We start from the raw sequence: 26,676 nt of genomic DNA, 5'->3' as shown, positions 1-26,676 counted from the left end.
TTCATATTGTTACCGTGCAACTGCTCGAACCGGGGCACCTTGAAAAAACTAACCAGTCAACGGTGTGTTTGACATGAAAACATGAACACTATTGACTCCTCTGTGTTTATATACACTCTTAGAGATTCAGTCCTTGATGGCGACTTATCATAGTTATAAATCTCGCTTGAAAAATTTAGCTTGAAAACTCATTTTGCGACAAACTATAACCGTTTAAAAGCTAAATGGCAAAGTTTCCTGAGAGGTGCACAACACTCTGCTCTTTGATGGGTTTCATGGATCATCGTTCGTATTCTTCAATGTTATTGGTTATTTGAGAAAGTGATCGCTATCCTTTGTTCTCAAGTAACGTTCTGATTGGTTAACTCTTTTCCAGGTTGCCTGGTTCGAGTAGCATTGTTAATAGGCTATTTTCTCATTGTCATTATTAAACTGGATCGGAACTACAATGAGCAACAAAATATGGATAAAGGCACCTCGAAGAGGTCACTTGAAACCCCTGGCTTGTTACTGCTGTGGAGGTGCTGTGGTCTGTAGAAAACCAACACTGTTCGGCGGGGAGTGGGCAGATTTGTGCAAGACTCTAGCAGTTATGTCCAACTAGCTGAAGATGCAAGGGAATGAAGCTGTTTTAAATGAAATTCCCCCACATTAACCTCCGTGGCAAGCTACAATCATGGTCAGAATAAAATAAGAAATAACACCATCCCTACCTCAGAATCAATGATGAACTGGCGCTAAACGGGTTCTGCCCCCGTAAACCGATACACAAGGACCGCTACAAAAGACCCAACAACATACAACAGCTAAACAAAGGCTTCTAAAGAAAGGCAGTAAAATGGTTATTTTCTCGGTGTACTGGTCCATCAGGACACAACCCCAAAGCGCGTCATTTTCTTTTCCATCATTGAAATGGGGGGTGGTCTTAATTTTTCATTTAAATTGTCCAAGATTGCAAACTTGATCGGAGTAAAATAAGATATAAAACGGCCCCTACCCCTGAATCAGTGATGAACTTCCAAATCTAACAATAAACGCGCCATTTTTTCCACCATTGAAATGGGAAGAGGGGTGACAAGGGGTGCTTGCCATTATGCCAAACCGACCGGTCAGAGATCAGTGGGGATACCCGAGGAAAATGGAACGACATTTTCCTATTAAACCGGGCCAATCAATAGGTGCCAATTTTTTCCTTTTTCCGAATTCCCTGATTAGGGCAAAGAACCGGTTTGTCAAAAATGGAACAGCGAATTTCGGTCGGAATATTCGACCGAAATAAGTGGACCACCTTCAGAGGTGATCCCGAATTTTCCGGTCGGAAGAAACCCTTACGGACCTCTCCATTTAAATTTTGACCGAAGTTTCCAGAATCTTTGGCATAATGGAAAGCGCCAAAGATGCACGCCTGTGGCTAGCCGCGTTTTTTGACGGGAAATCTCACAGCCAAGCGACTTGGAAAACGAAGGAAAACTAAGTGAAATGCCTAATGCACGCCTGTGGCAAGGCGCGTTTCTCTGTGGGAAATACAGTAAACGACTTGTAAACGTAGAGCCTCTTAAACCTCTATTCAGCTAGTGTGCAGTTGAAAACACGAGAAAAATAAACTTATTCTATATATCTATCTCTTGTTATGTCGACAATCAAGAGTAAATTCAAGTTCCAGGAGACAGGGTTTAAAGGTGTTAAGCAAACCGCAACGGGAAAGAACGCCCGAGTCTGAAGACGTAGCGAGGAACAACCAGGAAAGATTTCGACTAAATCGAAAGCAAGAAAGGGCACGACAGAAACGGCAGAGAAGTAACAAAGAACAACGTGAACAAGAGAAAGAGAGGACCTGAAAAAATGGGCAAAGGAGAAGCGAGAAACAACGAGAAAGAGAGCGAAGAAGGGCACGACAACAGGCAACGAAGTAGCCAAGAACAACGGGAAACGTTGGCGGACAAAAGAACAATAAGACTGGAGAAGGCGAGTATCAGCTGGGTTAACGTAAGCTTGAGGTTTGATCTGATTCTGAGTTTTCACCACCCTTTCGGACCGGATAAGTGTGATAAAATATAAGTTTAAGCTTGCGAAGAGGTCAAGCTTAATTTTTTTGAAGGGAAACATCCACTTCATGAAAGCTTCTTAAAGCTTAAAATACTTCACTGCCATTCATTTCGCCCAGCTTATTAGTTTTGTCACGTTGTCAGATTTAGGATGAACTTAAATCCGACGGTAGGTCTGCGTTACATTTGCTTGAGAGATTTTTGTTTACTCTTTGAAAAACAGGACATTCGGGTTGTGTAAAAAAAATTTCGAGACTGGGAAGGCTACGAACAAAGAAAGATACTAATCTAAACACTGGCTAATAGCAAACTGTGTCCTGGGGCACTTTCCATATAAGGGTTGTATAGGTATTTGCGGACCAAAGGTTATGATTTTTTAGCCGTTTTGGTCAGAAATAGGGTATGGATTTTGCACTCTAATCTTGATCTGGGTATGTTTTTTAGAGGAAGCTACTCTTTTTCCATGGCAGATAGCCCTCAGATGTGTGTGGTCTGTTTTTGGGCTAAAGGTATATAAGTATAGTGATTAATCAGGATTCACTTCACACATTTCTACTCCTCCTGAACCTGGATGGATATTCTAGTTGAGAGCAGGGTTACACCCCAGCATTTAATTCGCCAGCACCAGTAGAGAAATACTCTGAAAGTAAAGTATTTGTTTTTTAAGAGTACAACACATTGACTCGGTCCAATTTGGCAGTCCTCGAATCCACACACTTCACTTGTTTATAGTCTGGTGCACTTAAATGATTAAACTACCATGCCCCAATTCCAGAAGAATTTTAAAATATCCATACCCTCTTTCATGGAAGGTCACTGGAAATTTCAAGGAGGCTGTTGCTGCCACAAGGCAAAATTGTAAGAGAAAACTAATGAAAGTGGACTTTCCAGATGGGTGGGGCATTCGAACCAAAAAACCTTTTGTGGATGGGTGTGGCTATATCCTAGACCGATAATGTTAAGTCAGTCTCCTCTGCAGATGCTATTTAGGCTCATGACACAAATATCTTCTCCACCCTGAGGAGAAACGCATTATGAGCCAAAAAGATGTCTGCATAGGAGACTTATGCACATGTTGAGTTTGCTTTGAAAATTTATTTCACCGAAGACAAATGTTCATTAACAATTTAACAAGACAACAATAATTTGCAACAGCTTTACAATAAATTCTGCTGACTTTTTCATCACTGACTACAAATTTAAAACGTTCATTACCTGAGGTACTGAAATTCCTAGAGGCTATCAAGGCTTGATATAACTAACCGGTATAACTGAGGGAAACCATCAGCCAATCACTGCATGCAAAAACAACAACACCAACAACAACCTTCTCTATCACTTGAGTGGCCAGGCTCTTGCCTATTTTCTCAATAGACAACCTGCAGGACTTCCGAGTCACAAGATAAACTGGGAGGAGAAGAGTTAACTGTGAACACTCTCGCAGAGGGCTTACTGCAGACCTCCTTTTTATTGTACCCTTTCTTATAATCAATTCATGGCATTTTATATGCATTTGGTAGCCTCTTTTCCCTTTTTGACTAAGAATGTGTGATTGACCATAACAATACCTACATATTAAGGAGGCCAGGATTTCCCTTATTGACCAATCTTGTTCTCTAAGACATGTTATTATTTTACTGTAAAGTGGCATAAAGGAAAGAGCAAATCAAACTAATATAGTTTTTATTTTTTGGACTGTGAAAATGAATTCTTTTCAAACCCCGACCTATTTCACAAACAAAACAATTTAGCAATCTTATGTAATGGTTTACGACAGTGAAGTTATAGAATGGATGTTAATGCTCCACTGACACACTCTTCAATAACAAATGTGTTTGAGGACAATTTAGATGTCATATCATCTCCACACTCAACAATTGTTTCTGTTACCAACTCAACATCACACTCTACAGTTTCTTCCTTGTTTTCCCTTGCTTTGTTTTTCCTTTTCCTTGTAATTTTCTTCTTCTCCTGCCTGTTTGGCGCCTTACGGCACCAATTTTTCTTAAGGTGTAATGTGACATTACTGCGTTGGTTATATCTTCGTCCACAATATGGACAGGGGAAAGGTCGTTCTCCTGTGTGGATAAGCTGATGACGTTTCAGGCGTGACAGTGTTGAAAAACCTTTGTTACAAGTTGGACATCTAAGGTAAGAAAAATAATGTGATTGAACAAAATTTGTTAGACGAATAATAATTGTATTACATATATTTTTTTTATGTATTTTGACAATTTAATGACACTCATTTAATATACAAATAAACAAACGTAGATATGGCATAAAGATGGTTCAGAAAAGAGTCTTATTATATCTTTCAGTTATATTTTATATTTCTCACTTTGTCGTTATTTCTAACTAGGTAATTTTTTTGAGGACCTTTCTGTAAACCACTCAACTGTGATGTTGGTATCCTGATTAAAGATTACTACTACTACTACTACTACTACTACTACTACTACTACTACTACTACTACTACTACTACTACTACTACTACTACTGCTACTGCTACTGCTACTGCTACTGCTACTGCTACTGCTACTGCTACTGCTACTGCTACTGCTACTGCTACTGCTACTGCTACTGCTACTGCTACTGCTACTGCTACTGCTACTGCTACTGCTACTGCTACTGCTACTGCTACTGCTACTGCTACTGCTACTGCTACTGCTACTGCTACTGCTACTGCTACTGCTACTGCTACTGCTACTGCTACTGCTACTGCTACTGCTACTGCTACTGCTACTGCTACTGCTACTGCTACTGCTACTGCTACTGCTACTGCTACTGCTACTGCTACTGCTACTGCTACTGCTACTGCTACTGCTACTGCTACTGCTACTGCTACTGCTACTGCTACTGCTACTGCTACTGCTACTGCTACTGCTACTGCTACTGCTACTGCTACTGCTACTGCTACTACTACTACTACTACTATGATTGGTCAATTTATTCTACTGTGTGGCCCGCTAAAATTTAAAGCTGTTTTTGTTGCCAAAATGTTTCTTGATTTATTGCCAAGTGTTCTTAACTTTTATAGCAAGTAAAAATTGAAAACTTTTTGTTGCTTCTAAAGTTGTGCATGAAAACCTGCTAATGACTTACGAGTCACTTAAAGTGCCACTGAAACGAAATTTTCGTATTCTCTTTTTTTAGCCCAATTTATAGTTTCAAATGTGCTTAAAATAATGGTGAACTTTATTTCTGTCAAATCCTAAAGGAAAGTGCTCTTTTTAGCTGCTGAAATCGACTTTTTGGAGCAAAACTGTGTCCGGGCTCTGGAACCGAGTTTACGGACCTTGTGACGTCACTGGTTGTATTCACGCAAGAAGCGCTTAAGATTCTCTCTTGTTTTCACTTGATTTATTTAAGTTTATTCTTCATATTGTCGATACCTACTAGTTTCCTACCTTGTAATTTCAGTCCAGCCTTGACAGGAAATACACATCATAAACGTTGGAGGGCGCCAAAGAATGTAGATTCACCAAAATGAATGCTACAGATTAGAACAGCTCAGTATACTTTTCGAACATCTTGAGTACTCGATTGGAGATTTCGAAGACGAGTGTGGCAACTTTTGTATCACGTCCTGAAGCCTAAACACGATATTTCGTCGTCTGTTTTCAGCCTGGTTCTGAAATTTGGATTCTCACGTTTATCTAAGGTCTAGTAACAAGGTTCGAATATATCCTCGGCAACTTTGCTACATTAAAAGCCGTAAGCGCATCAGCCATCCGCACAATCATGAAGTTATTCACGGTCCACAAGCTTTGAGTCGAGTACTTCTTTGCACACAGAGAGCATCTTTTTATGATACTAATAAGTGAGAGTTCTTGAGGTAGACAAAATGTATCTTTGAAAATTGTGATCCGCAGCAGGGTTTGCTTTATCGCCGCATACGTATCAGTGTAAACAAAGTGGGAATTTCGCTTCTCTTTTACACGTATCTCCCAATTGTAATATTTCACGGCCGATGGATAACTTGGAGTTCTTTAGCACATACTTATGTCTATGATCTTCATTTAATAGTATTCAAGTTCAAAGCAATTCGTTAAACGTCACTAGTTTGCACTCCTTTCGAAGGTTTATTAAACAGAATTTGAACTAATTTGCATATATGACCTTTCGCCGCCGACATTGTCACGCTTTCTCTCGTTTCCTGAAAACATATAATTGTAGGGTCATGGCAGCTAAGTTTACCTTTATAGTTTAAATTCGCTCCCTCATATAAAAGAAGAGGGTTTCTTAAATTGTTGCTGTTGTGATAACTTGTAGGATGTAGCAGATACAACTAGACTAAAGGTCACTGTGGCACAATCTCGTCCGCGGTGAAACTCACAAAGCGTCCGGTTTCCTCGAAGCGAAGCGACTCGAAAACTCGAAACGTTGTTGCTACGATTCGTGCAGCAGCATTCCGGATAATATTTTCAAAAGCCGCTTTCTCTTGTTTTCATGTCTTTTAACTTTATGAGTGTAGATATTGTTTAATTGAGTGCTGGCCATTTCACTAAGAGTCCCGATCATTTTGCGATCTAAGAACTCCCACTCGTTTGCTTGCTTACATAAAATATCCAATTAAATAGACTGAAAAGCCCCAGGATCGACTCTCCACCTCTTCATGTCTAAGGCTACAGTTATTATCTGCTTTACAGCCCTGAGATGTCCTTAAGATGTTTTTTGGGGGGCTTCGAACAGTATTCTCTTCTCCCATAATCATTCTAAATTTTCAGCGGGGCATGAGAGCAATACAACCAGTGACGTCACTAGGCTGTTTTGGCCGCGCCAAGATGGCCGCCAATTTTGGGCTTAACCAGCCAATTTCGCACGGCTGAAAAAGCAGTTTTCGCTTACCGTATGCGAAAAAAAAGTCTGCAGTGTTTCCAAGTAAGGTTGAAACGTTATTACTAAGCAAAAATCTCACATACGAAAATTTCGTTTCAGTGGCACTTTAACATTGATTTCAAATTGACTCATTTTGCTTTTGACTTGCGTTAGAAATTTGAAGCCGTTCCACATGAATAGAAATCGTTCCCAAACCTGGCAGACACACAGTAGAGATTCTTGGTCCGTACTGTAAGTTATGGATCCTCATTTATGGCCCGCATGCATCACGTTTGGGCCATAAATCAATGTGGAAAAAGACTTGGTCTGTAACTTACAGTACAGCCCTTGAACTCGGTTAGTAAGAGGTATATAGACCCCACACTCAGACAGACCACCTACATTATAAAGATATGAAAAAATATTAAAATAAATATGGTCAAACCTCTATTGAGCAGCCACCGCTAATTAAGTGGACAGTTATTAAAGTCCCAAAATTATTGTCAGTTAAATACTGTAAATAAAACCCCTACTAACTGGCTACCTCTATTAAGTGGCCACTCAGGGGATGGCCACCTTTTGGTAGTCCCAATAAGGATTTTTCTATTGTCTTTACCCCTAACAAACAGCCATCCAAATTGAAAACTTTGTTTTGAAAAATGCAATGGCAGATTAGGGCTGCCATTAAGTTTTTAGTCACCTTTGGCCTTATTCTCCACACCCATAGCAAATTTGTTACTTTGTGGGTAGATTCTATCAACAACAGGCAATTTCACCTGTAGCATCAAGGGTTACAGCCTTTAATGCCAGCCCTGCAGATAAGTGTCTGAAGTAGAAGGTGACGAGTGATAAAAATATTCAAACACGCGTTTATCATGATTGTCTTAAGGCCACCCAATGTTCACCGAGAAATCAACCTGATGGTGAAAAATATTCAAGGTACACCAACCTCTATTAAGCGACCATCTCCCATTTCCCCGAGGGTGGTTTGAATGTATATGCTATTAGCTTGTATAGTCTTAAAGATAACTACCCATATCACCTCCCCAAAAAAGTAATTAAATATGAAGTACAAAACAAAAAAAAAACTTAATGCGTACTTGTTTTGTGGGTCATTAGTGTGCACTAAGCAATGATCTTTCATAGTTCGTCTATAGCGGAAACTCATTCCACATGTGTCACAGGAGAATGGCTTTTCTCCAGTGTGAACAAGCAGGTGTTGCTTTAAAGAATTTTTACTTGTGTAGCATTTGCCACACTGTGAGTAGCTGCAAATGTATGGTCTTTCTCCAGTGTGTGATCGCATGTGTTTTGTGACATCGTTCTTGGTGGCAAATGCCTTTGAACATATTGGGCACTTGTGTGGTTTGGTGCCAGAATGCATTCGTTGCCAGTGTCTTTTGCAGGTTGAGTTTAACCTGAATTTCATGTCACATATGTCACATTTGTAGGGCTTATCACCTAGATGTAGGCAAAAAGAAAGTTTGTACTGGTCAACAGCTAAAATGTTCCTGTTCAATAGTTAATAAGGACTGGAAGAGCTTGAGATGGTTTGCTGAGGAGGACTATGTATTAATTAATTTATAGATTTCGCCAAGCCTAAAAGGGGAGCTCCTGATTGCAATAATTAGCCATAAGGGAAAAAGGGGATTTGTTTTTCTTGAATCAGAAACTCAAAAAATGATCAATTATGAGCATTTTATTGTTCAGTGTGTGGTTTTGCTATTTTTTCCAGTTAAATTCTAACAAACTATACCCAATAAGCATAGCCAAGACTGCAGAAATTATGTACGCAATATATCAGGGACTTTCCAAGAGACGATTGTGCAAGGAATATGTCACAAGAAAAGTCAACAATGCCCCAGTGGTTAATTTGCGCTGAAATTTTGCCTTTGCACGTACCCCCTCCCTCTCCCCCAAAGAAATAACCTGACTTGAACCTGTGATTCAATCGAAAACCAATTCCTGGTCAGCAGACAACTCAAAAAAAAAAAAAACATGCGACCTTGATGAGCACTAAACCTGAGCCCCTGATAATTATGGTCACATGATACTGGTCAGCAGATACCTTGTTTTGACAGCTTTCAATTAGGCATAATATGGATGTCCAATATCAAAGATGTACCCATGGTAATGGTGCTACTCTCCTATTTTTTAAGGTATTGGGCTTAGTGTATGTACGTACGTACATATGTACGGACAGTCACGTGACAACCAAAATATTTGAAATCGATGAGTTACCAAATTTTCTAAGGTATCGTGCTCCGCTTGCGGGCCTTTGTGAGATAGTTTGCCGAGGGGAGCTGTTCCCTATAAAAAGGAAAGTTGGAAAGAATTTTGTAAAGGACCCCTTAAAGGTACCAGAATCTTGTTTTGTGGGTGTGATTAAAATTGCTTTGCATAACTGAGGCCCAAATGAGAAACGTGTACATTGTTGTTCAGGGGAACTATGCTCATTCAAGAGCAGCACTTATATTACTGGGGTGAAAATGTTTGGTTAATTCAGAATGCTGGGATTAAATACAACACATACCTGTATGAGTTGCTAAGTGCCGTCTCAAACTGTTATAATCACAACATTCCCTTCCACAGGTTGGACAACTCACTGCTTTAGTACCCAAGTGCTTGCGCATGTGGCATTGAAGGTAGTCCTTAAATGCAAATGTAGCCTTGCAAATGTCACACTCAAAAGGTTTTTCACCAGTGTGGCGAAATTCATGCCGAACGAGAGAATCATGACGCAAGAAAACTTCTTTGCAAAGCTGACATTTGTAGGGCTTCTCTGAATGTAGTCGAATGTGGTTCTTCAATGTACTTGAATACCGAAAAGATTTCTGACATGTGGAACAATGGAAAGGTCGTATGCCAGTGTGGGATTTGATATGAATCTGAAAGAAAGCAGAGAGCTAATAAATTACAGTGAAACCCTGTCAGTACAGTCACCAACAGCTGTGATAATTTGGCCGCATTAACGAGGTGGCTGTATTAATGGGGTAGGGTCAAATTTCATGACTGGTCAAAATTGAGTGACTTTTTAACAGATATATCACCACTGCACTTCACCAAACAACTGTGCTTTGATAAGTATCGGGAATGCAGATATAATTTTCAAAAAAATTGAAACTTCAGACAGTACATGCTAACAATATTAACAGTGGAAAGATGAACATAACTGGTTTGAGTGGCCATATAACCAGGGTAAAATTATAAAGGATTACACATGTCGGGATTTCAGAAATTCATGTAACTTTTGGCCATATTAACGGTGTGGCCACATTAACAGAGTTTTCTTATAAGAAAATATATGGGTGTTTCCCCGGGACAAAAAAAAAGTCGCTGTAATAACCAGATGACTGTAACGCAAGGTTCCACTATATGATTATTACACACATGTTGAGCCAACACTTGTTTCTAGAAATCATGCCATTTTGCCAAACTGCACAAAGTCATATGCACCATATAGAGGAGGCAGCATGGCCGGGTGGTTTACATGTAGGGTGCTGGTGTTGTAATCCGGAGGTCCTGGGTTCAAGGCCTCCACCCTGCCACTAGTGGAATTTGTTTATCGGTAGTCCCAAGTTCAAATCCTCAGTCACGCTTTGTAAATAGCCAACTGGTCTGCCTCCTGCCAGTTGGGATTTTTAACTATGTTACATTTATTTGAAATATTTGTTTCCTTTGTTTCAGTGGCATGCCTGTAAACTACTAAGCTTAGTGCTTGTATAGCTAAATGCATGGCCACTATAAATAAGATTTACATTTTTTTACATTACATTACATTATTTACCAACTGAGCTGGATCATACAAGTAAAACACGTTGAAGCCTGCAAACCCAGTTCAGCGACTCTGCTGCACATGTTGACCATTACAGAGTTCAAATTTAATTTAGCCATGGTGATCATAACACAAATAGCTTCACCAACCCCAACATACAAGATGAAAAAAGCGAAGTTACCTTCAAGGAGCTAATGCAGTTAAAACTCCTGTCACAATGAGGACATGCATGTTGCTTTGTCTTTTCCCCCTTGCAGTGGCTATGCTTGTGACGCTTTAAACCCAAAGTTGTGTGAAAGCTCTTAAAACACTTGTCACAAGTGTGTTTAAACTTGCTTTGAGATTTGGAGCGTGTGACGGATAGATTAGTTTCTGGTGGTTGTGGACTTTGTTCGTTGCTGTTGATAGCCCTGTCTTTACTCTTTGTTTTCCCTTGCTTTCTTGTCTTCCGTTTCTTTTTTTTAACATTGTTCAAGTCTTTTTCTCGTTCATAGTCATTCTCTGTTTCCTTTTGTTTTCTTGTTTTCCTCTTGTTTTGTTCAACATTGTTCAAGCCTTCTTCTCCTTCATCGTCATTCTCTGTTTTCTGTTGACTCTCATTTTCTTCTTCATTTTGTCTTTCTCTGTTTTGCCCATGGAACTGCTCTTGTATTTCTTCTAAATCTTCTTCCAGATACTCATAATCTCCTTCTGTTTCCCCTGCTAGCTTAACATTCGCATATCCACCTTAGCAAACAAAAACCAAAATTAAATATTTAATATAGTGGGATATTCAATTCACTTCTTTTGTTTCTTAGAACAACAAAGTAATGTTGATATCAGCACAAAATTAGCATTACATTTATTTGGTGGGTGTTGAATGTTACATGTTTATAGTGGTCAATGTGCTTTGCTACACCTAGCTATAGTTCTCAGGCACGCCACTTAAACTGAAAGAAACAAATATTTCAAATAAGCATAATAGGCTTAAAAATCCCAACTGGTGGGAGGCAGACTAAGTGGCTATTTACAAACATGACAGAGCAGATGAACTAGGGTCTACTGAGAAACAACAACTCTCGCTTAGTGGTCAGTTTTTCACTCTAACACGAAACGCTAAAGCTGGGGAATCCTGAAATGGGCTAGCATACCATCCAGGGGACAGTAGAAATACTCCTAGCTGAATAATGCTATGGAACCCACAGAGACAAGTGACAGCCTTGTAAACCAGTATATTAGGCAGTGAAACACATTTTCTTTTTTACAGTTGTATGTTTTAAAAAAAAGACACTTAGACCACACAAAACACATACTGTTGATGGCCACTTGTAGAAAGAGATCCTCATCAACTGGAACAGTTAAAATTTCAACTTCTTCTTCAGTAACTGAGACATTTTCAGGCTGATTCAGTGATTCATCATCTTTACCTAGTAAAGAGTAAACAGATTTGTGACCAGTGCAACTTAATATTAACAGTGATTGATGCCTGTACACTGTATGTTGTGCCTTGCAATTATTAATTGCTATAATTATAATTAAAGTGCTCTCAACATATTTGCTCCAGTACTGGTCAATGTAATAGTACTCTGGAATTGGAATAACACGATGGTTCGCTCAGTGGAGGCACAGGTTTGAGCCCTGGCCGGGGACATTGTGTTGTGTTCTTGGGCAAGACACTTTATTCTCACAGTGTCTCTCTTCACCCAGGTGTACAAATGGGTACAGGTCAATTTAATGCTGGGAGGTAACCCTGCGATGGACTAGCATCCCATCCAGGGGGGAATAGAAATACTCCTAGTAACTTCATGTTACAGAAACCGGCCTAGACCGCTGGCAGCCAGTTTTGTCTCTATGGGTTACTTAGACGAGTGTTTAGTCAGCGCGAACGCAAAAGGGTGGTATGGCGGTGGCCAAATAGGGAAAGAGGTGAGACAAGGGCGGTATGGCCAAGTAGGGAAGAAGGCATGTCTCATTCCATTTCCATTTAGGCTAAAGTGTCCTGCCTCATAACCCCTCCTGAATTTTGAGAGAAAAAGAGATTACCAGCAGCCTACAGTAGCTCTGGGTTGATGGGCCACTTGGTTTGTATGCAGACTTTACCTACCTATGCACAGTGCAAGTACACGTTATGCACACATTTGCATTTCCAGGTGACTGCCTCAAAGTTAGGCTAAATTAGCTAAGCCTAATCATTAGTACTATCAAAAGTTTGACTAAGGGCTGGGTCACACTAGAGCGAATTCAAATATTTCCAATTTTTTGTGAGGAAAAAAATTGGCTAAAATTTTGCAAGTTCCAAATTTTGGCAGTGGTCGCATAAGACCAACATGTTGGAACCAAAACATTACTGATTGAAATATACCGGTATGTCACAAGATCTATATTTCTCAATTAAATATTTTTATTATTAGATTTCATGCAAGAGTTTAACTCTTCGCTGATTTTTCTCCACGCTGCATGTTCTTGACTCTCTGCTTGACAGCAACTCGTGATTTTCAGCCCATAATTAGATGAGCAGATTTTGCTCGGCTTGTGTTTGTGTTGTTGCTTGAGCTACTTCTGATTGAAGAAGATTGCCTCGCTGAAGCCATCTCTTCAAATTGCTGCCAGTAACCAGATCCAGGGTATGAGTCATAAGAATCTGAATAAAAACTCAGCTCATATTCCTCATTTCCATTGAAATAGCTGTAAAAAGTGTCAGATGGACCTGGCGAAAAATGATTTAGTCCCGCCATCGTCAACAGATTTATTAATTATAAAAACAAAATTGGCTCTACTGCGATCCGGGCCTAACCATGAAAAACTACTCGCCTTCCATCTGGAAAATAAAACACCAGATTCCCTCACTGAATTGGTGATATTTAGAGGCTGCAAAAAGAATATAAAATATTTTTAATACTGCTTGTACAATGTCCAGTATTTAATACACTTACATCTACTTTATGGGCGTTGCATAAATTATCCCATAGCACCAGGGCGGTAACCAGAAACCAGTCATAACTGAGGCAGTGTCCAAGAAATGAGTTATGACTGAGGCAATGTCCATGGTTTAATTCTCTTCCTGGGAATTTAGGGTGTTTTTGATGACTATAATCAACAAAAACGAAAAAAATGACTGAGGCAAGTGCCTCGGTTTACCTGTTACTAGCTACAGCCCTAAGCACTGTGTGCTAGTGATATCTATCACTGTAATTTGACCCTTGCCCAGATTGATGTGGTGATGGTCAGTCGAAAAAGAACCTAGGGAAAGAATGAGCCTCACCTGGGGTGAGGCTGCAGGCTGCAAAGACTGCCCAGGACTGGGAATGTTGGAGGGACCTTGTGGGGGCCTTACATGCCACATGGCACAAAGAGGCTCAAGTAAGTAATTTGACCCTTGGTGTGACTCAGACTTGTAAACAAAGCATTCCATTTGCTATTTTGGTAAAATTAGTTTATGGAAAAATGCATGGCATTCCTGAAGACTTTGCCATGATACCTTGGAGTTATTTGCCCCCTCTGGCTGCAAATTTTAGAGAACCCAGAACTGAGACAGGGTGTCAGGAATAGAAAAATAGATGGCTTAAATAGAGGGTTTAAATAGGGTGGCAAAATATGATCGGGCTTTTTTTAAGGATGGTGCCTACTAAATACAAAGGGTTTTGGCGCCAGATTAGGACCATGCGCAAAAAGTAGATCTTTGCAAGGGCTACTGGAATCCACAAAGAAAAGTGGGGGCAGCCATGTATTTTTTCAAGATAATAATAATTATTAACCTTGAATCTCAGCAAAAATGCTGACATCAGCATTTTTCTGAAAAAAGAAGGAAAGGACATTTCTTTACAGATTTCCTTAGAATTCACATTTACATACTAGAGAAAAATGACCACATTTATGTTCTTATGTTCTTACTACTACTTCAATAACAAAATTGTTACATCAGCACTTTTAGCATCTCTGACAGCCTTCCTCTGGTTCAGCTAAAAATACAGTCTAAATAGCTTTTCCTCACAACTAAAAAAGTTATTCACCTTTTTTGAAAATTATTATGGTGCCCATTACATTTTTTAATGTCACCTTCCCAGTAAGGCTGGGAAGACTATCGCCTGGTTGTTGACCGACTATTGGCTGACTATTGACCGAGTGTCTACTGACTCTCTACCCATATGTTGGTCAACTATCGACTGCCTCTTGACCGATATATCGACTGACAGTAAACATGATCATATTTGAGTTGTCTGCAGCCAACCACAACCTGATGCATAATAGCTAATAAACAATGCTGATCGCATTTGGTGCCCTCGGTTGCAAAGCTGAAGAATTACATTGCTAACACTGATCAACAAATAACCATGAAAATGAAAGTGTGTAAAGCACTCCTATCTTATAAGTTTACATCTGATTTAAGCTTATGTGTTGTCTGATCGACAGCTCTCAAACCTGACCACGACAAGTGACTGACAGGATTGAACCATGTACAATGTGTAATAAAGTTAATTCCTCACCAAATTCGCTTTGTGTACTAATCACTCTTGCCTTGCAAACAGTTTCTGTCGATCTGTATCGGTAAAATTCTGTTTTGTTGCTTCTCTTACGACTTGGTGCCAATCGATGTCAAATGAACTCTCGGGAGCCGAGAGAATCTGGGAATTTATTCAACCTCGTTCCCAAGGTCCTCCTGGAAACGAGGTTAGGTTGTGGCTCTACCAACGAGACAGGAAGTTAGATTTGTTGTCCATCGATGAGGAAAGCGTTCCATTTGACATAAGTTCTATTTTTCCTTGGCTCCCATCTTGCTTCCTTCTTGTTTCTCCTTTCGTGCTTATGATCAGCTGAAGTTGTGATTAGCTATCGCTAATCGCTCCGTTTTAAGAGTTGTAAGCTTTCAGAGCTGAGAGGCGGTAAGGGTGCACTTGAACCAGTGGATGCACGTAGAAGGGAGAATATTAAATGATCTTGTTTAATTGCAGGTGCAAGATTTTAGGCGGGAAATACTTGGAACGACTCTCACAGGACCCGGGGGTGAAATTTTCTTCGATAAATGCCACTTTCCATGAAGGCATGCATGGCAAAGTTGTGACCGATTGGCATTTGAAAGTCTGGCTCCAGGACATGGTGCACCGAACATTTGCATTACGGTATTTGAGGTGATGGATCAGAGGATATCAGCATCACCAAGGAAGCCGCCGCCCTAATTCTCTATGGAAGATATGGCCGTGAAAAGCCTGGAACTCGTAAAATAAATACGCATTTCCACTGGGTTCGTTTCCAACTGGAATACAGGACTACCTTTTCAGAAACCCCGCTTATTCCGGAATTTCAGTTTACCAGTTTTTCTATTTACATCCCACCGGAATTTCCGGAATCTCAGTGTAAATGGAAAACACCCTATATGATCACGACAAGATCACAGAACAAGAGAGTCGATCAGCTTTAACTTATTTTATTACTATAAAAAGTTATGAGTATCTGAAGACTCTCTAAAACATTCCCGGTCTGTATAACTTGGACATGCACTCGACTGGGAGCCTACTTGCCTTATCAACGGAAATAATATCGAAAAATGCTGAGAAATCTACTGTGGGCCCGCTACATATCAAACACTGTCATAGCCATGTTTACGTTAAGGACATCGGCATCAAGTGTTTTTTTTTTATATAAATTTTTCAAGTGTGATTCAGCTGCCAATAGCTCTTTGCCTAAAACAATAAAACAAGTTGATTTTTCTTTAATACTGCTCATAAGGTTTACTTTTTGCTAGAGCATCTCATCTTCTTTCGGAACAAAGTATCCAAATAATTACAAATCCTAAATGCTCTAAAAACAATCAAATGTCTTCTCAGCTGAAACCTGAGAAGACAGAAGTTTCTCATCGCACTCTCCTTTTCAGTGCCCCGCGGGATTTACAACGAGGAATTCCAACTTGATGGCCAAACATAAAAGCGATGCTTGCGCTCTAACAGATTACTATGTGTATCGTCATACACATGTGCATGCATGAAGGACGAAACCTGTCTCTTGTCTTATTTATGAAAGTCAAATGAACTTGATTTGAATCAGAATCACTGCGTTCAGTGCCTGGTTTGCAATAGTGTGTACCCATAATCATTTTACAGATAAAGACTGAAACATTTTAAGTAGAGATTATCTTCCATCGTGACTCATTCTATTGCTGAAAAACAATTCTAATGTTATATGATACTAGTTTGATGGAAACGGATAAAAGCTACTTTTGCTTTAAAAATGCGACAGGGTTCTCTTATTCATTTTGCTACTTATTTTAGTATGTATATTTTCTTCGTTTTATAATCCGAAACCAAAATGTGACCATCTGGTGTTGTAGCTATGTGCAGTGGATTTTCTAGCTCAGAAACACTTTTGCCAGTAAAATAACCTTCCACTGTGAACTGTTGAATGCGACCATTGTTTTTGTCACACACAAGAAGATTCTGACGATCGCCATATTTCTCAACACACAAACCCCATGGACAGGACAACTGTCCATCACCCTTGCCTGTTTCTCCAATCTTGTACAAAAACCTCCCTGAACTGTCAAATACTTTCAAGGAATTGTTCAAGGAATCTGATACAATGAAAATGTTTTTGTGGTAAATGCATCCAGTGGGTTTGCTGAGCTTCTCGGGGTCGCTATCTCCACATTTTAACACAAGTTTACTTTTTTTTGTCAAGACCTGGATTCTTCCGTTTTTGAAGTCGGCAACAACAACACGTCCTTCACCATCCACACAAACGCTCTCTGGATTCTGAAACTCGCCCTCTCCTGTCCCGTACTTTCCAAAGCTTTTCACAAAGTTCCCTGTCTGTACATTGAACTGCTGAATGCGGTGATTCAATTGATCTGCCACCAGAATCTCGTCATCATTCAGGTATGTGACTCCACAAGGAATTTTTAACTGTCCACGATTTTTTCCATAGCAGCCAAGTTTTCGCACAAACTTTCCTTCCGCATCGAATACCAGGAGACAGTGTCTTTCCCCGTCAACTACCGCGATCAGCCCTTTACTGTTAACAGCAATCCCGCGTGGTTCTTGTGGAATTTCTCCTTGTAAAACTAACTCGCCCACAATCTCAAGCTGCCGTTCCTTCACCTGGACAGTGAAAGGACTGTTAGCAAGTTTGTCGCCATTTATCTTTACTGTGATGTTGTACCTGCCTGGTACTTTAGGTACAAATTTCACCTGGAAATTTCCATCTTCTTTTTCACAAATAATCAAACTTCTCTCTTGTTCAGCGGGTTCCAAAAAAACCTCAACGTGAGATTTACGTTGAGTTCCACTCGTCAGTTCTTCTTTAGATATTTTAGGACAGACGAAAAACTCTGCTTCTAAACCAGCTTGGATATTCTGAGTCATTCCCTCTACAGTGGATAAACGTACGTCTGTATCACTGGTTGCCACGAAACCAAGGCTTAAACTCTCAGGTGCAATAGTCGAGACAAACTTTACGAATGAGCTAACCGGAAGTGCTGGCACTGCGGTCTTGTTAAGATCTTCAAATCGCCGTTCCAAATTCTTGTTGCTTTGCATGATATCTGAGCTTGAACCTCTCTGAACCAGGTTATTTGCAAACTCAACTGCTTGGTCGATTTGCTTGGTCGAGGACTGTGTCTGTTTTTTGACACAATCTAATTTCTCCGTTCTCGTCACACCTGTATTCCGGAGCTCAGTAATGGCTTCCCGCTCGCGTTCTCGAATTTGAGCGATCATTTGGTTGGCTGCTTGGGAGACTTCTCCAATAGCTTTGGTAATACTAGCTTCTAGCTTGGAAGTTGTATCCTCAACTTCACGCATTAGATCAGTGTAAACTTTTCTCTTTTGTTTCAACAACTCGACTCCCGCCATGATGTTGGCTTTCTCGGCATCAGCTGCTTTTTCAAGTGCATCAACATTGTGATTCTTGTGATCCGTGTTTATGCAAATTTGACAAACACAAGTTTGACATTCAAGACAGAAAAACCTGGTTACCTCTCTCTCGTGGTACTGCTGTGAGCAAAAGGATCGTCGCTTTAACAAGGCCTCGTAGTCTTGGGTTTGAAACTGTTTTACTGGCGTGACTTTGTGTCCTTCAAACACAGCAGCTTGGAACAACTCATGCGCGTTAACACAGTCAGAGCACATCAACTTTTCGCAATCAAAGCAGTAGCTGATCTCAGCGCTGTTTCTCTTACAAATGCCGCAGCTGATCTGGCTTCCATCGCCACTTTGTTGAACAGCGAGAAGACTCAGCAAACTGTTGTGGAGAAAACTGGTCGGCAAATTATCGAAACGATTTCCTTCAGGGAGGCCAACTTCGGTTTGACACTCGGGACAACGAAATTTTCCTTGTTTTTGGCTGACTAATGCATGTTTCTCCAAGCACTCACAGCAGAAGGAATGAAGACAAGCTATGGTCTTGGGTTTGGTGTAAATATCCAAACAGATCGAACAAGTAACTTGTTCCTTGAGGTTTTTCAAGAGAGACTCCATCACAAACTGTAAACTGCGAAACAAAAATGAAATCGAACAGACCCGTTTATCGTGTTTGTAATTCCGAGAAATCTTGAATAAATATGGCTAGTTTCTATTTTCAGCAACCAACCAGGCAGATCGAACTCTCTTGGCCTGCGTAGCTGGAGGGATTTCGCGCGCGAGTGCTTTTGTTTTTGGCGGCGAAGCCGAGTGTGGCTCGAGAGGCGAATTTGGTGAGGAGTCAAGCTGGGTATTTCACTCGCGGCGTATCCGCCTGCGAATTTCTGTGCGGGCTTCGACCGCGTGTAAATAAATTTTACAATGACTGCAGAAGTTCTCGCGCGCCCAGTCAACGTGTGAGAGCGGACAATTTGACAATTTGTTGTTGTAAAAAACAAATTGACCTCAGTTTTCCATGCGTCGGTCCTGTTATTGACAATGAATTTCGTCATAACATTGTCAAAGAAGTCAGCTACTCTGACAATGCTATGACAGAGTTCATGATCAATAACAGGACAGGCATGAAAAACTGAGGTCAATTTGTTAAATGGCAGCTCCGCCAGTTGCAGCCTGCGAGCAGGTTCTCATGCGTTGCGGTAAGAGCAACGTCACAATAAGTCAGCGAGCAAAGCGAGGCTAACTCTGACCATTTTCACCAGGTCTCTTCGCACGCTGACTCATCTCTCGCGACTCTGTTGGTCGACTTTGTTCCTGCTTAATAATCTAAGTAACCGTTATGTTACGTTGTTGGATTTGGAAGGTACCTCACTCGTCTTGCGGCATAAGGCGAAAGAAATCTTTACCTGGATTTACAAAGGCAACACCCGCTTGCTTTTGCTTCGAAAACCGAGGAATTCTTCAGGCTCTTTCAGTTCCTCACCACAGTAAAGGGGGATATAGTGGTTTTGACGAGCCTTATCGATTATGGAAAAAAAATATTTTCCAGGCACAACTTCGAGCAGATGCGTTGCGTTGCGGCAGGAGCAAAGTCGCGATAAGTCAGCGTGCAAAGCGAGGCTGACTCTGGCCATTCTCACCAGCTCTCTTCGCTCGCTGACTCATCTTTCACGACTTTGCTGATGGAGTTTGTTCCTGCGGAACGCATGAGAAGCCTGCTCGCAGGCTACAGCAGCTACGTAGACTGGAACTCTCTGACCTCGGAGCAGAAGCTGTCAATACATTTGGGTATCGAGTGTTGGAATCTGGACCTTTTACCTTAATGGCTCTATTTGATGGAGTTAGTCTTCCCAGGTTGGGGGTGGGGGAGGGGGGGGCGGGGCAGGGGGGGGGCAGAGACTCCCATATGAAAAGGACGGGGGTGCTGGTCGCACCTTTTAGAGGTTGAAAAGGTGGTTTTAGCTCTTAAGGTGTTAAGCCTCAAAAGGTCCGCAGCAGGAGCCTTTGCGGTATCTTTTAGGTATTGAGCGGAAAAAAAATATGACAAGAGATATTTGAAACTCACTTATTTTGAATTTCAAGTCACGCCCACAAAAAGGATCTTGGTACCTCCTAGGAGTTTGTTTCATAATTTCCGACGGGTAGCTCCGTCCTTTTTTGTATGGACCGAAGTCCCCCTACCGGGTTAGTCTTATTACCATAACTTTCATGAACGTTGTATTAAAATTCCCAAAGCGCATTGTTGGGAATAAAATCATATTGAATGGCTCTACCCAAAATATTTTGCACAGGGGTATATTATAAAGCTTGGCTTGTGGATGCACAGTGGGAGCTTTCGTGATACCTTTTAGGGTACTGAGGAGAAAAAAAAATATGTAAGGAGATACTGACAACCAACTAATTTTTAATTTTGTCTCATTTGGAATCGTCTTTATTGCTATTAAAATTATGAAAGTGTTACTTAGGGTGCTGTTTTAGAATTGGTACCTCCAAGGGGTGAGAAAAATTTCTAGCCACGCCCACAAAACAGGATCTTGCCGACATCTAAGGGGTTCTTTTTAAAATTTCCGACGAGCACCTCCGTCGTTCTTTTATGGGAGTCCCCCGGAATTTCTTGTTCAATATGTTTTAGTTTCTAAACAACACTGAAAGGTGGAAGTGGAAGGGAAGACATGTCACTGATTGTGAACACCAATATCCTCGTTACGCACCAGCATGGCCACACGAGTTAAACCCGACGTCTTGCACTGGCTATTTGTCTTCTTTGAAGAGCTTTTGATCATTTGTTTGTTCGTCACGGGTAGTTGCAGCTTCCAAATGAAAAAAAGCTACTCTAATGTCGTTATTACTCGTTTCAACAGCCATGTGATGAAAAGAATCCAGGGCTCCGCGGATAAGAATGGACAAGAAATAGAACGAATCGAGATTCCTTAGGCTTGCTTTGCTTGCGGGTGAACGTGACATGCAGACATCGTAGCTGCATCTAGTCTTCGTTTTCACCACGCTACAGTATGAGGCACTAATCGAAAAGACGTAACTGATTTGGTTTTAGCAAGAGGTGATCATCTCTTTGATTTTACTAATATCTACTAGAATAATCGTAGTTTGTCTTAAGAACGTTATCTCTCTTATTTCTCTTATAAGTTCGTCGAGATCGCAAGTAAAATATTAAGTGGTACGCGCTCGCAATATAAAGTCTGTGGACGACTAGACTAGAATAATAAGGGCGTGTTGAGTGTTATCACCCGATGCCGAAGGCTGATATCTAGAGTTTTTAAAGGGAATACTGGTTTTATTAACATTAATGAGCCTGAAAAATGTATGTTACAATTTTATATTGTTTTCTTTTGTTCTAGTTCTTATTTACAACGATTTGAAAGAGTAGGATCTCTGTTCAGTTCAATTAATGATTCTGTTTAGCGTCATCAGCTTTGGGATTGTACGGGACGATCTGGTAACGAGCATTGTGGAATGTGCGAGGTCTGGTACCGCCACCATATACAAAACAGGACCACGTGACCTTGACGTCGAAATGCAGGCACATCGTGGTTTTACTATAATCTTTAGCGCGGTTCTCGGTTACCCTTCAATGTGCTTTTTCCGTCGGATATTTGATACGTTATCTTTGATAGACATTCTGATCGAGAAAGTCCATATTAGCTCATATTGAGAACAAAATTTTAAAGCAATCCTTAGGTTGTCTGTGATTGGTTGGTTAAGAAAAATTAACAGCGAGTAACAACCAATCAGAGACACTAGATAAACAGCGTGCAATTTTTAATGCCACAAGTAATGAAAACTAAATAAAAAATGACTGTCTCATTGAAACTTAACTCGACCTATGTACAACTGTGTAGAAAGAAAAAAAATGACAAAAAGAGAAATCTACAAGTCTTGAGTAAAGTGAGATATCAACAAAGACAAATATACAAGTTGTGCACTAAGGACAAAAAAACACAAGAAAGGTACAAATGTGCGCAAGATGAAAAAATAATTAGAAAATAAAAATTACAAGTTGTAAACAAAGAAAAAAAATCGACAAAGTTTGCTCAAAGAGAGAAATCGACAACTAGAATTGAAGACGGTTTGGGCGAATTGGGAAATCAACAAAAGAAATCTACAAAAGGTGCGCAAAGTGAGAATCCAATAGTCAAATACACAAGTTGGGCGAAAGGAAAAATAAATTAATATGAACCTTTTGCTCCAGTGTGACTGAGGTGGAGTTTTGGATCACTATATCTGGATTGTCCCTCGGCTTGATACTGTTAGTTTAGGTTTCTGTATTGTTCTTATGGTGCGAAGTTCAAATTTCTGCTTTCGACTGACCTAAACTGATCATGAATTGCTTTAAGTATTCACGGAGTACACTACCAAGAACTGAAAGTTTGGCGGCCGAGAGAATCTGGGAATTGTTAATTATTGCGTTACATATAAGTTCGTGTAACGCAACCAATCGTGTCAGTTTTTACACCTTCCTGATTGGCCACAGAGCAACATCCTGATAAACAGCGATACTCTGATTGGCTGCAATCAATAAGCTGGTCTTCGGCAAGGGACAAAAAGGGGCTATATATAATGACAACAACACCACATTACAAGAGTCTCAAACAAGTTCTGCTTATCTCATGATCAAAGAAAATTATGGTTATAATAATATTCTTGGCCTGTACAACTTGGACTATCCCTCGATAGAATATCTACTTGCTCCATGAAAGGTAATATAACCGTTGAAAGTAAGACTTATCCGGCATGCTAAAAAATCTATTTTGGGTCCGTTATATAAAATACCATGTTTTGGCCATAAAAACATCATTGTCAAATTGGTTTTTATCATGTAAATTTGCCAAGCGTTGTTAACGTACCAGCTCCATATGTTTAAGCAGCCAATATTACTGATTAAATGCTCATAGTGTTTGGTTCTCTTCATAACATCTCATATTCTCTCCGTAGAAAAAAAGACAAATGATTAAAAATCCTAAAAACTCTAAAAACAATCAGCTCAAAATGATGTCAGAGTGTCACGAGAATGTCAGAGGTATCACTCTTAAGAGAACTCTGACAGAATATAATAAACGAAATAAAAGATGACGGTCTAACAAATTACGTATCTCGATCTGTTAATACGAGTACCGTCACACGTAAACATGAAGGACAAAACTTGTCCCTTGTCTTGTTTATAATATGTGGTACATACTTAAATCAATAAAACTAAATTCGACTTATTCGGTGAAAAACACAAAGTGTTGGTATGTTTTAACTAGTCTGTACTCAGATCTTGTCAAAGCTTAAGACTGAGAAGTTCTGAGTAACAGATTATCTTCCACCTTAACAAATGATTCATTCTTTTGGTAGGAAAACTTTATAATTTTATATAATACTCGCTTGGCGCAAAACGTATTTTAAAAACCTTCTTTTCACTTTAAAAATGCGACAAGGTTCTCTACTTCATTTTGCCACTTATTTTAGGACATGTATTCTTTTGGTTTTATAATCTGAAACCAAAATGCGACCATCTGGTGTGGTAGCTATGTAAATTGGATCCTGTAGTCTAGTAACAGTTTTGCCAGTAAAACAACCTTCCACTGTAAACTGTTGAATGCGACCATTGTTTCTGTCACATACAAGAAGCTTCTGACGATTGCCACATTTCTCAACACACAAACCCCACAGACCACGGAACTGTCCATCATTCTCGCCTCCTTTTCCAATCTTGTACAAAAGCTTCCCTGAACTGTCAAATACTTTCAAGGAATTGTTCCAGCAGTCAGATACAATGAACATGTTTCTGTGATAAATGCATCCAACGGGCCTGCCGAGCTTCTCTGTTCCGCTATCTCCAAATTTAAACACAGGTTTACCATCCTTTGTCAATACCTGGATTCTGCTGTTACTGCAGTCGGCAACAACAGCACATCCTTCACCATCCAAACAAACGCTTTCTGGATTCTGAAACTCGCCCTCTCCTGTCCCGCACTTTCCAAATCTTTTCACAAAGTTCCCTGTCTGTACATTGAACTGCTGAATGCGGTGATTCAATTCATCTGCCACCAGAATCTCGTCATCATTCAGGTATGTGACGCCACGTGGACCGTTAAACTGTCCAGGATTCCGTCCATTGCAGCCAAGTTTTCGCACAAACTCTCCTTCCTTATCGTATATCAGGACACAGTGCATTTTAAAGTCAGCTACAGCGATCAGGCCTTTACTGTTAACAGCAATCCAGCGTGGTTCTTGTGGCATTTCTCCTTTTAAATCCAACTCGCCCACAATCTCAAGCTGTCGTTCCTTCACCTGGACAGTGAAGGGACTGTTAGCGAGTTTGTCGCCATTTATCTTTACTGTGATGTTGTACCTGCCTGGTGCTTTTGGGATAAATTTCACTTGGAAATTTCCATCTTCTTTTTCACAAATAATCAAACTTCCTTCTTGTTCAGCGGGTTCCATGAGAACTTCAACGTGTAATTTACGTCGAGTTCCACTCGTCAGTTCTTCTTTAAATATTTTAGGACAGACGAGAAACTCTGCTTCTAAACCAGCTTGGAAATTCTCAGTTATTCCTAGACCTGTGGAGTGATGTACATCTATTTCGCTGGTTGCCACAAAACCCAGGATTAAACTCTCAGATGCAATAGTGGGGACAAACTTCACGAATGAGTTAACCGGAAGTTCTGGCACTGCGGTCTTGTTAAGATCTTCAAATCGCTGTTTTAAATTCTTGTTGCTTTGCATGATATCTGAGCTTGAACTTCTTTGAACCAGGTTATTTGCAAACTCAACTGCTTGGTCGATTTGCTTGATCGAGGACTCTGTCTGTTTCTTGACACAATCTGATTTCTCTGCTCTCGCCACGCCTGTGTTCCGGAGCTCAGTAATGGTTTCTCGCCCGCGTTCTCGAATTTGAGCGATCATTTGGTTGGCTGCTTGGGAAACTTCAGCTACAGCTTTGGTAATATTAGCTTCTAGCTTGGAAGTTGTATCCTCAACTTCACGCATTAGATCAGTGTAAACTTTTCTCTTTTGTTTTAACAACTCGACTCCCGCCATGATGTTGGCTTTCTCGGCATCAGCTGCTTTTTCAAGCGCATCAACATTATGATTCTTGTGATCTGTGTTTATGCAAATTTGACAAACACAGGTTTGACATTCCAGACAGAAAAACCTCATTACCTCTCTCTCGTGGTACTGCTGTGAGCAAAAGGATCGTCGCTTTAACAAGACCTCGTAGTCTTGGACTTGAAACTGTTTCACTGGCGTGACTTTGTGTCCTTCAAACGCAGCAACTTGGAACAACTCATGCGCGTTAACACAGTCAGAGCGCATCAACTTTTCGCAATCAAAGCAGTAGCTGATGTCAGCGCTCTTTTTCTTACAAATATCGCAGCTGATCTGGCTTCCATCGCCGCTTTGTCTAACAGCGAGAAGACTTAGCAAACTGTTGTGGAGAAAACTGGTTGGCAAATTATCGAAACGATTTCCTTCAGGGAGTCCAACTTCGGTTTGACACTCAGGACAACGAAATATTCCTTGTTTTTGGCTGACTAATGCGTGTTTCTCCAAGTACTCACAGCAGAAGGAATGAAGACAAGATATGGTCTTGGGTTTGGTGTAAGTATCCCAACAGATCGAACAAGAGAGACTCCATCACAAACTGCAGATTGCCAAACGACGATGAAATCGACCACACCCGTCTGTTGTGTTTGTGATTCCGAGAAATCTTGAATAAATAGGTTTAGTTTGTATTTTCATCAGGCAGCCAGGCAGATCGAACTCTCTTACAGCCTATGTAGCTGGCAGGATTTCGCACGCGCCGGAGTGCTTTTGTTTTGGCGGCGAAGCCAAGCGTGACGCAAGAGTAGAATCTGCGAGGGAATTGGTGAGAAGCCGAGTTGGGAAGCTACGGTAGATAACCAGGAGATATTCCCCGGAGAGATAACCGGGAGATATTCCCCAAATTTCAAAGGATTCTGCTTCTTTAATACGAAAGGTATTTGAAGGATAAGAAGCACAGTAGCCTTCATTTGACTTTAAAAATGTTCTCGGATATTTATTTGTCCTTGGAAATTATCTCGGTTTTGAAGCTGACAGCTGCTTTCCACGAGCTTTGCTCTCGGAAAACTCTTCACTTCTTGTTGTGGACAAATGACCGAGCATATTTTAGCGCCAAAGGGAGACTATTGCTTATTTATGCACTAGATCCATGGCTGCATGCCC

At 40.5% G+C, this 26,676-nt stretch overlaps 2 protein-coding genes across 3 annotated transcripts; both read right to left on the bottom strand.

Annotated features, from left to right (window-relative positions):
• Window positions 1–73: 73 nt before the first annotated feature.
• Window positions 74–19,516, bottom strand: LOC145491454 (E3 ubiquitin-protein ligase TRIM45-like). 2 transcript variants are annotated; one of them, XM_081470692.1, is made up of 7 exons: window positions 15,106–15,257; window positions 13,433–13,489; window positions 11,935–12,048; window positions 10,824–11,368; window positions 9,401–9,755; window positions 7,968–8,328; window positions 74–4,191 (listed from the first exon to the last, which is right to left on the bottom strand). In XM_081470692.1, the coding sequence occupies exons 2-7, from the start codon at window positions 13,437–13,439 to the stop codon at window positions 3,828–3,830; spliced, it is 1,746 nt and encodes a 581-aa protein (XP_081326818.1). In that variant the 5' UTR covers window positions 13,440–13,489; window positions 15,106–15,257; the 3' UTR covers window positions 74–3,827. The 2 variants fall into 2 exon arrangements, with proteins under 2 accessions (XP_081326818.1, XP_081326817.1); XM_081470691.1 differs by lacking the exons at window positions 74–4,191; window positions 7,968–8,328; window positions 9,401–9,755; window positions 10,824–11,368; window positions 11,935–12,048 and having other exon boundaries at window positions 13,432–13,489; window positions 15,106–19,516.
• Window positions 19,517–22,562: 3,046 nt separating this feature from the next.
• Window positions 22,563–25,872, bottom strand: LOC145490722 (E3 ubiquitin-protein ligase TRIM45-like). The gene has a single exon (XM_081469813.1). It carries the CDS (start codon window positions 25,783–25,785, stop codon window positions 23,923–23,925), a length of 1,863 nt encoding a protein of 620 aa, XP_081325939.1. The 5' UTR covers window positions 25,786–25,872; the 3' UTR covers window positions 22,563–23,922.
• Between the last annotated feature and the right edge of the window lie 804 nt (window positions 25,873–26,676).

The sequence above is a fragment of the Orbicella franksi genome, chromosome 6, assembly GCF_964199315.1.
Source record: "Orbicella franksi chromosome 6, jaOrbFran1.1, whole genome shotgun sequence".
Taxonomy (NCBI): domain Eukaryota; kingdom Metazoa; phylum Cnidaria; class Anthozoa; order Scleractinia; family Merulinidae; genus Orbicella; species Orbicella franksi.
Note: the sequence above shows the minus strand (reverse complement) of the source record. Positions and strands in the feature narration are given on the sequence as shown.

What these genes read in the sequence shown, in the direction of transcription:
- LOC145491454 (XM_081470691.1), bottom strand. Translation starts at nt 19,086, where the DNA reads ATGGAGTCTCTCTTGAAAAACCTCAAGGAACAAGTTACTTGTTCGATC.
- LOC145490722 (XM_081469813.1), bottom strand. Translation starts at nt 25,785, where the DNA reads ATGCGCTCTGACTGTGTTAACGCGCATGAGTTGTTCCAAGTTGCTGCG.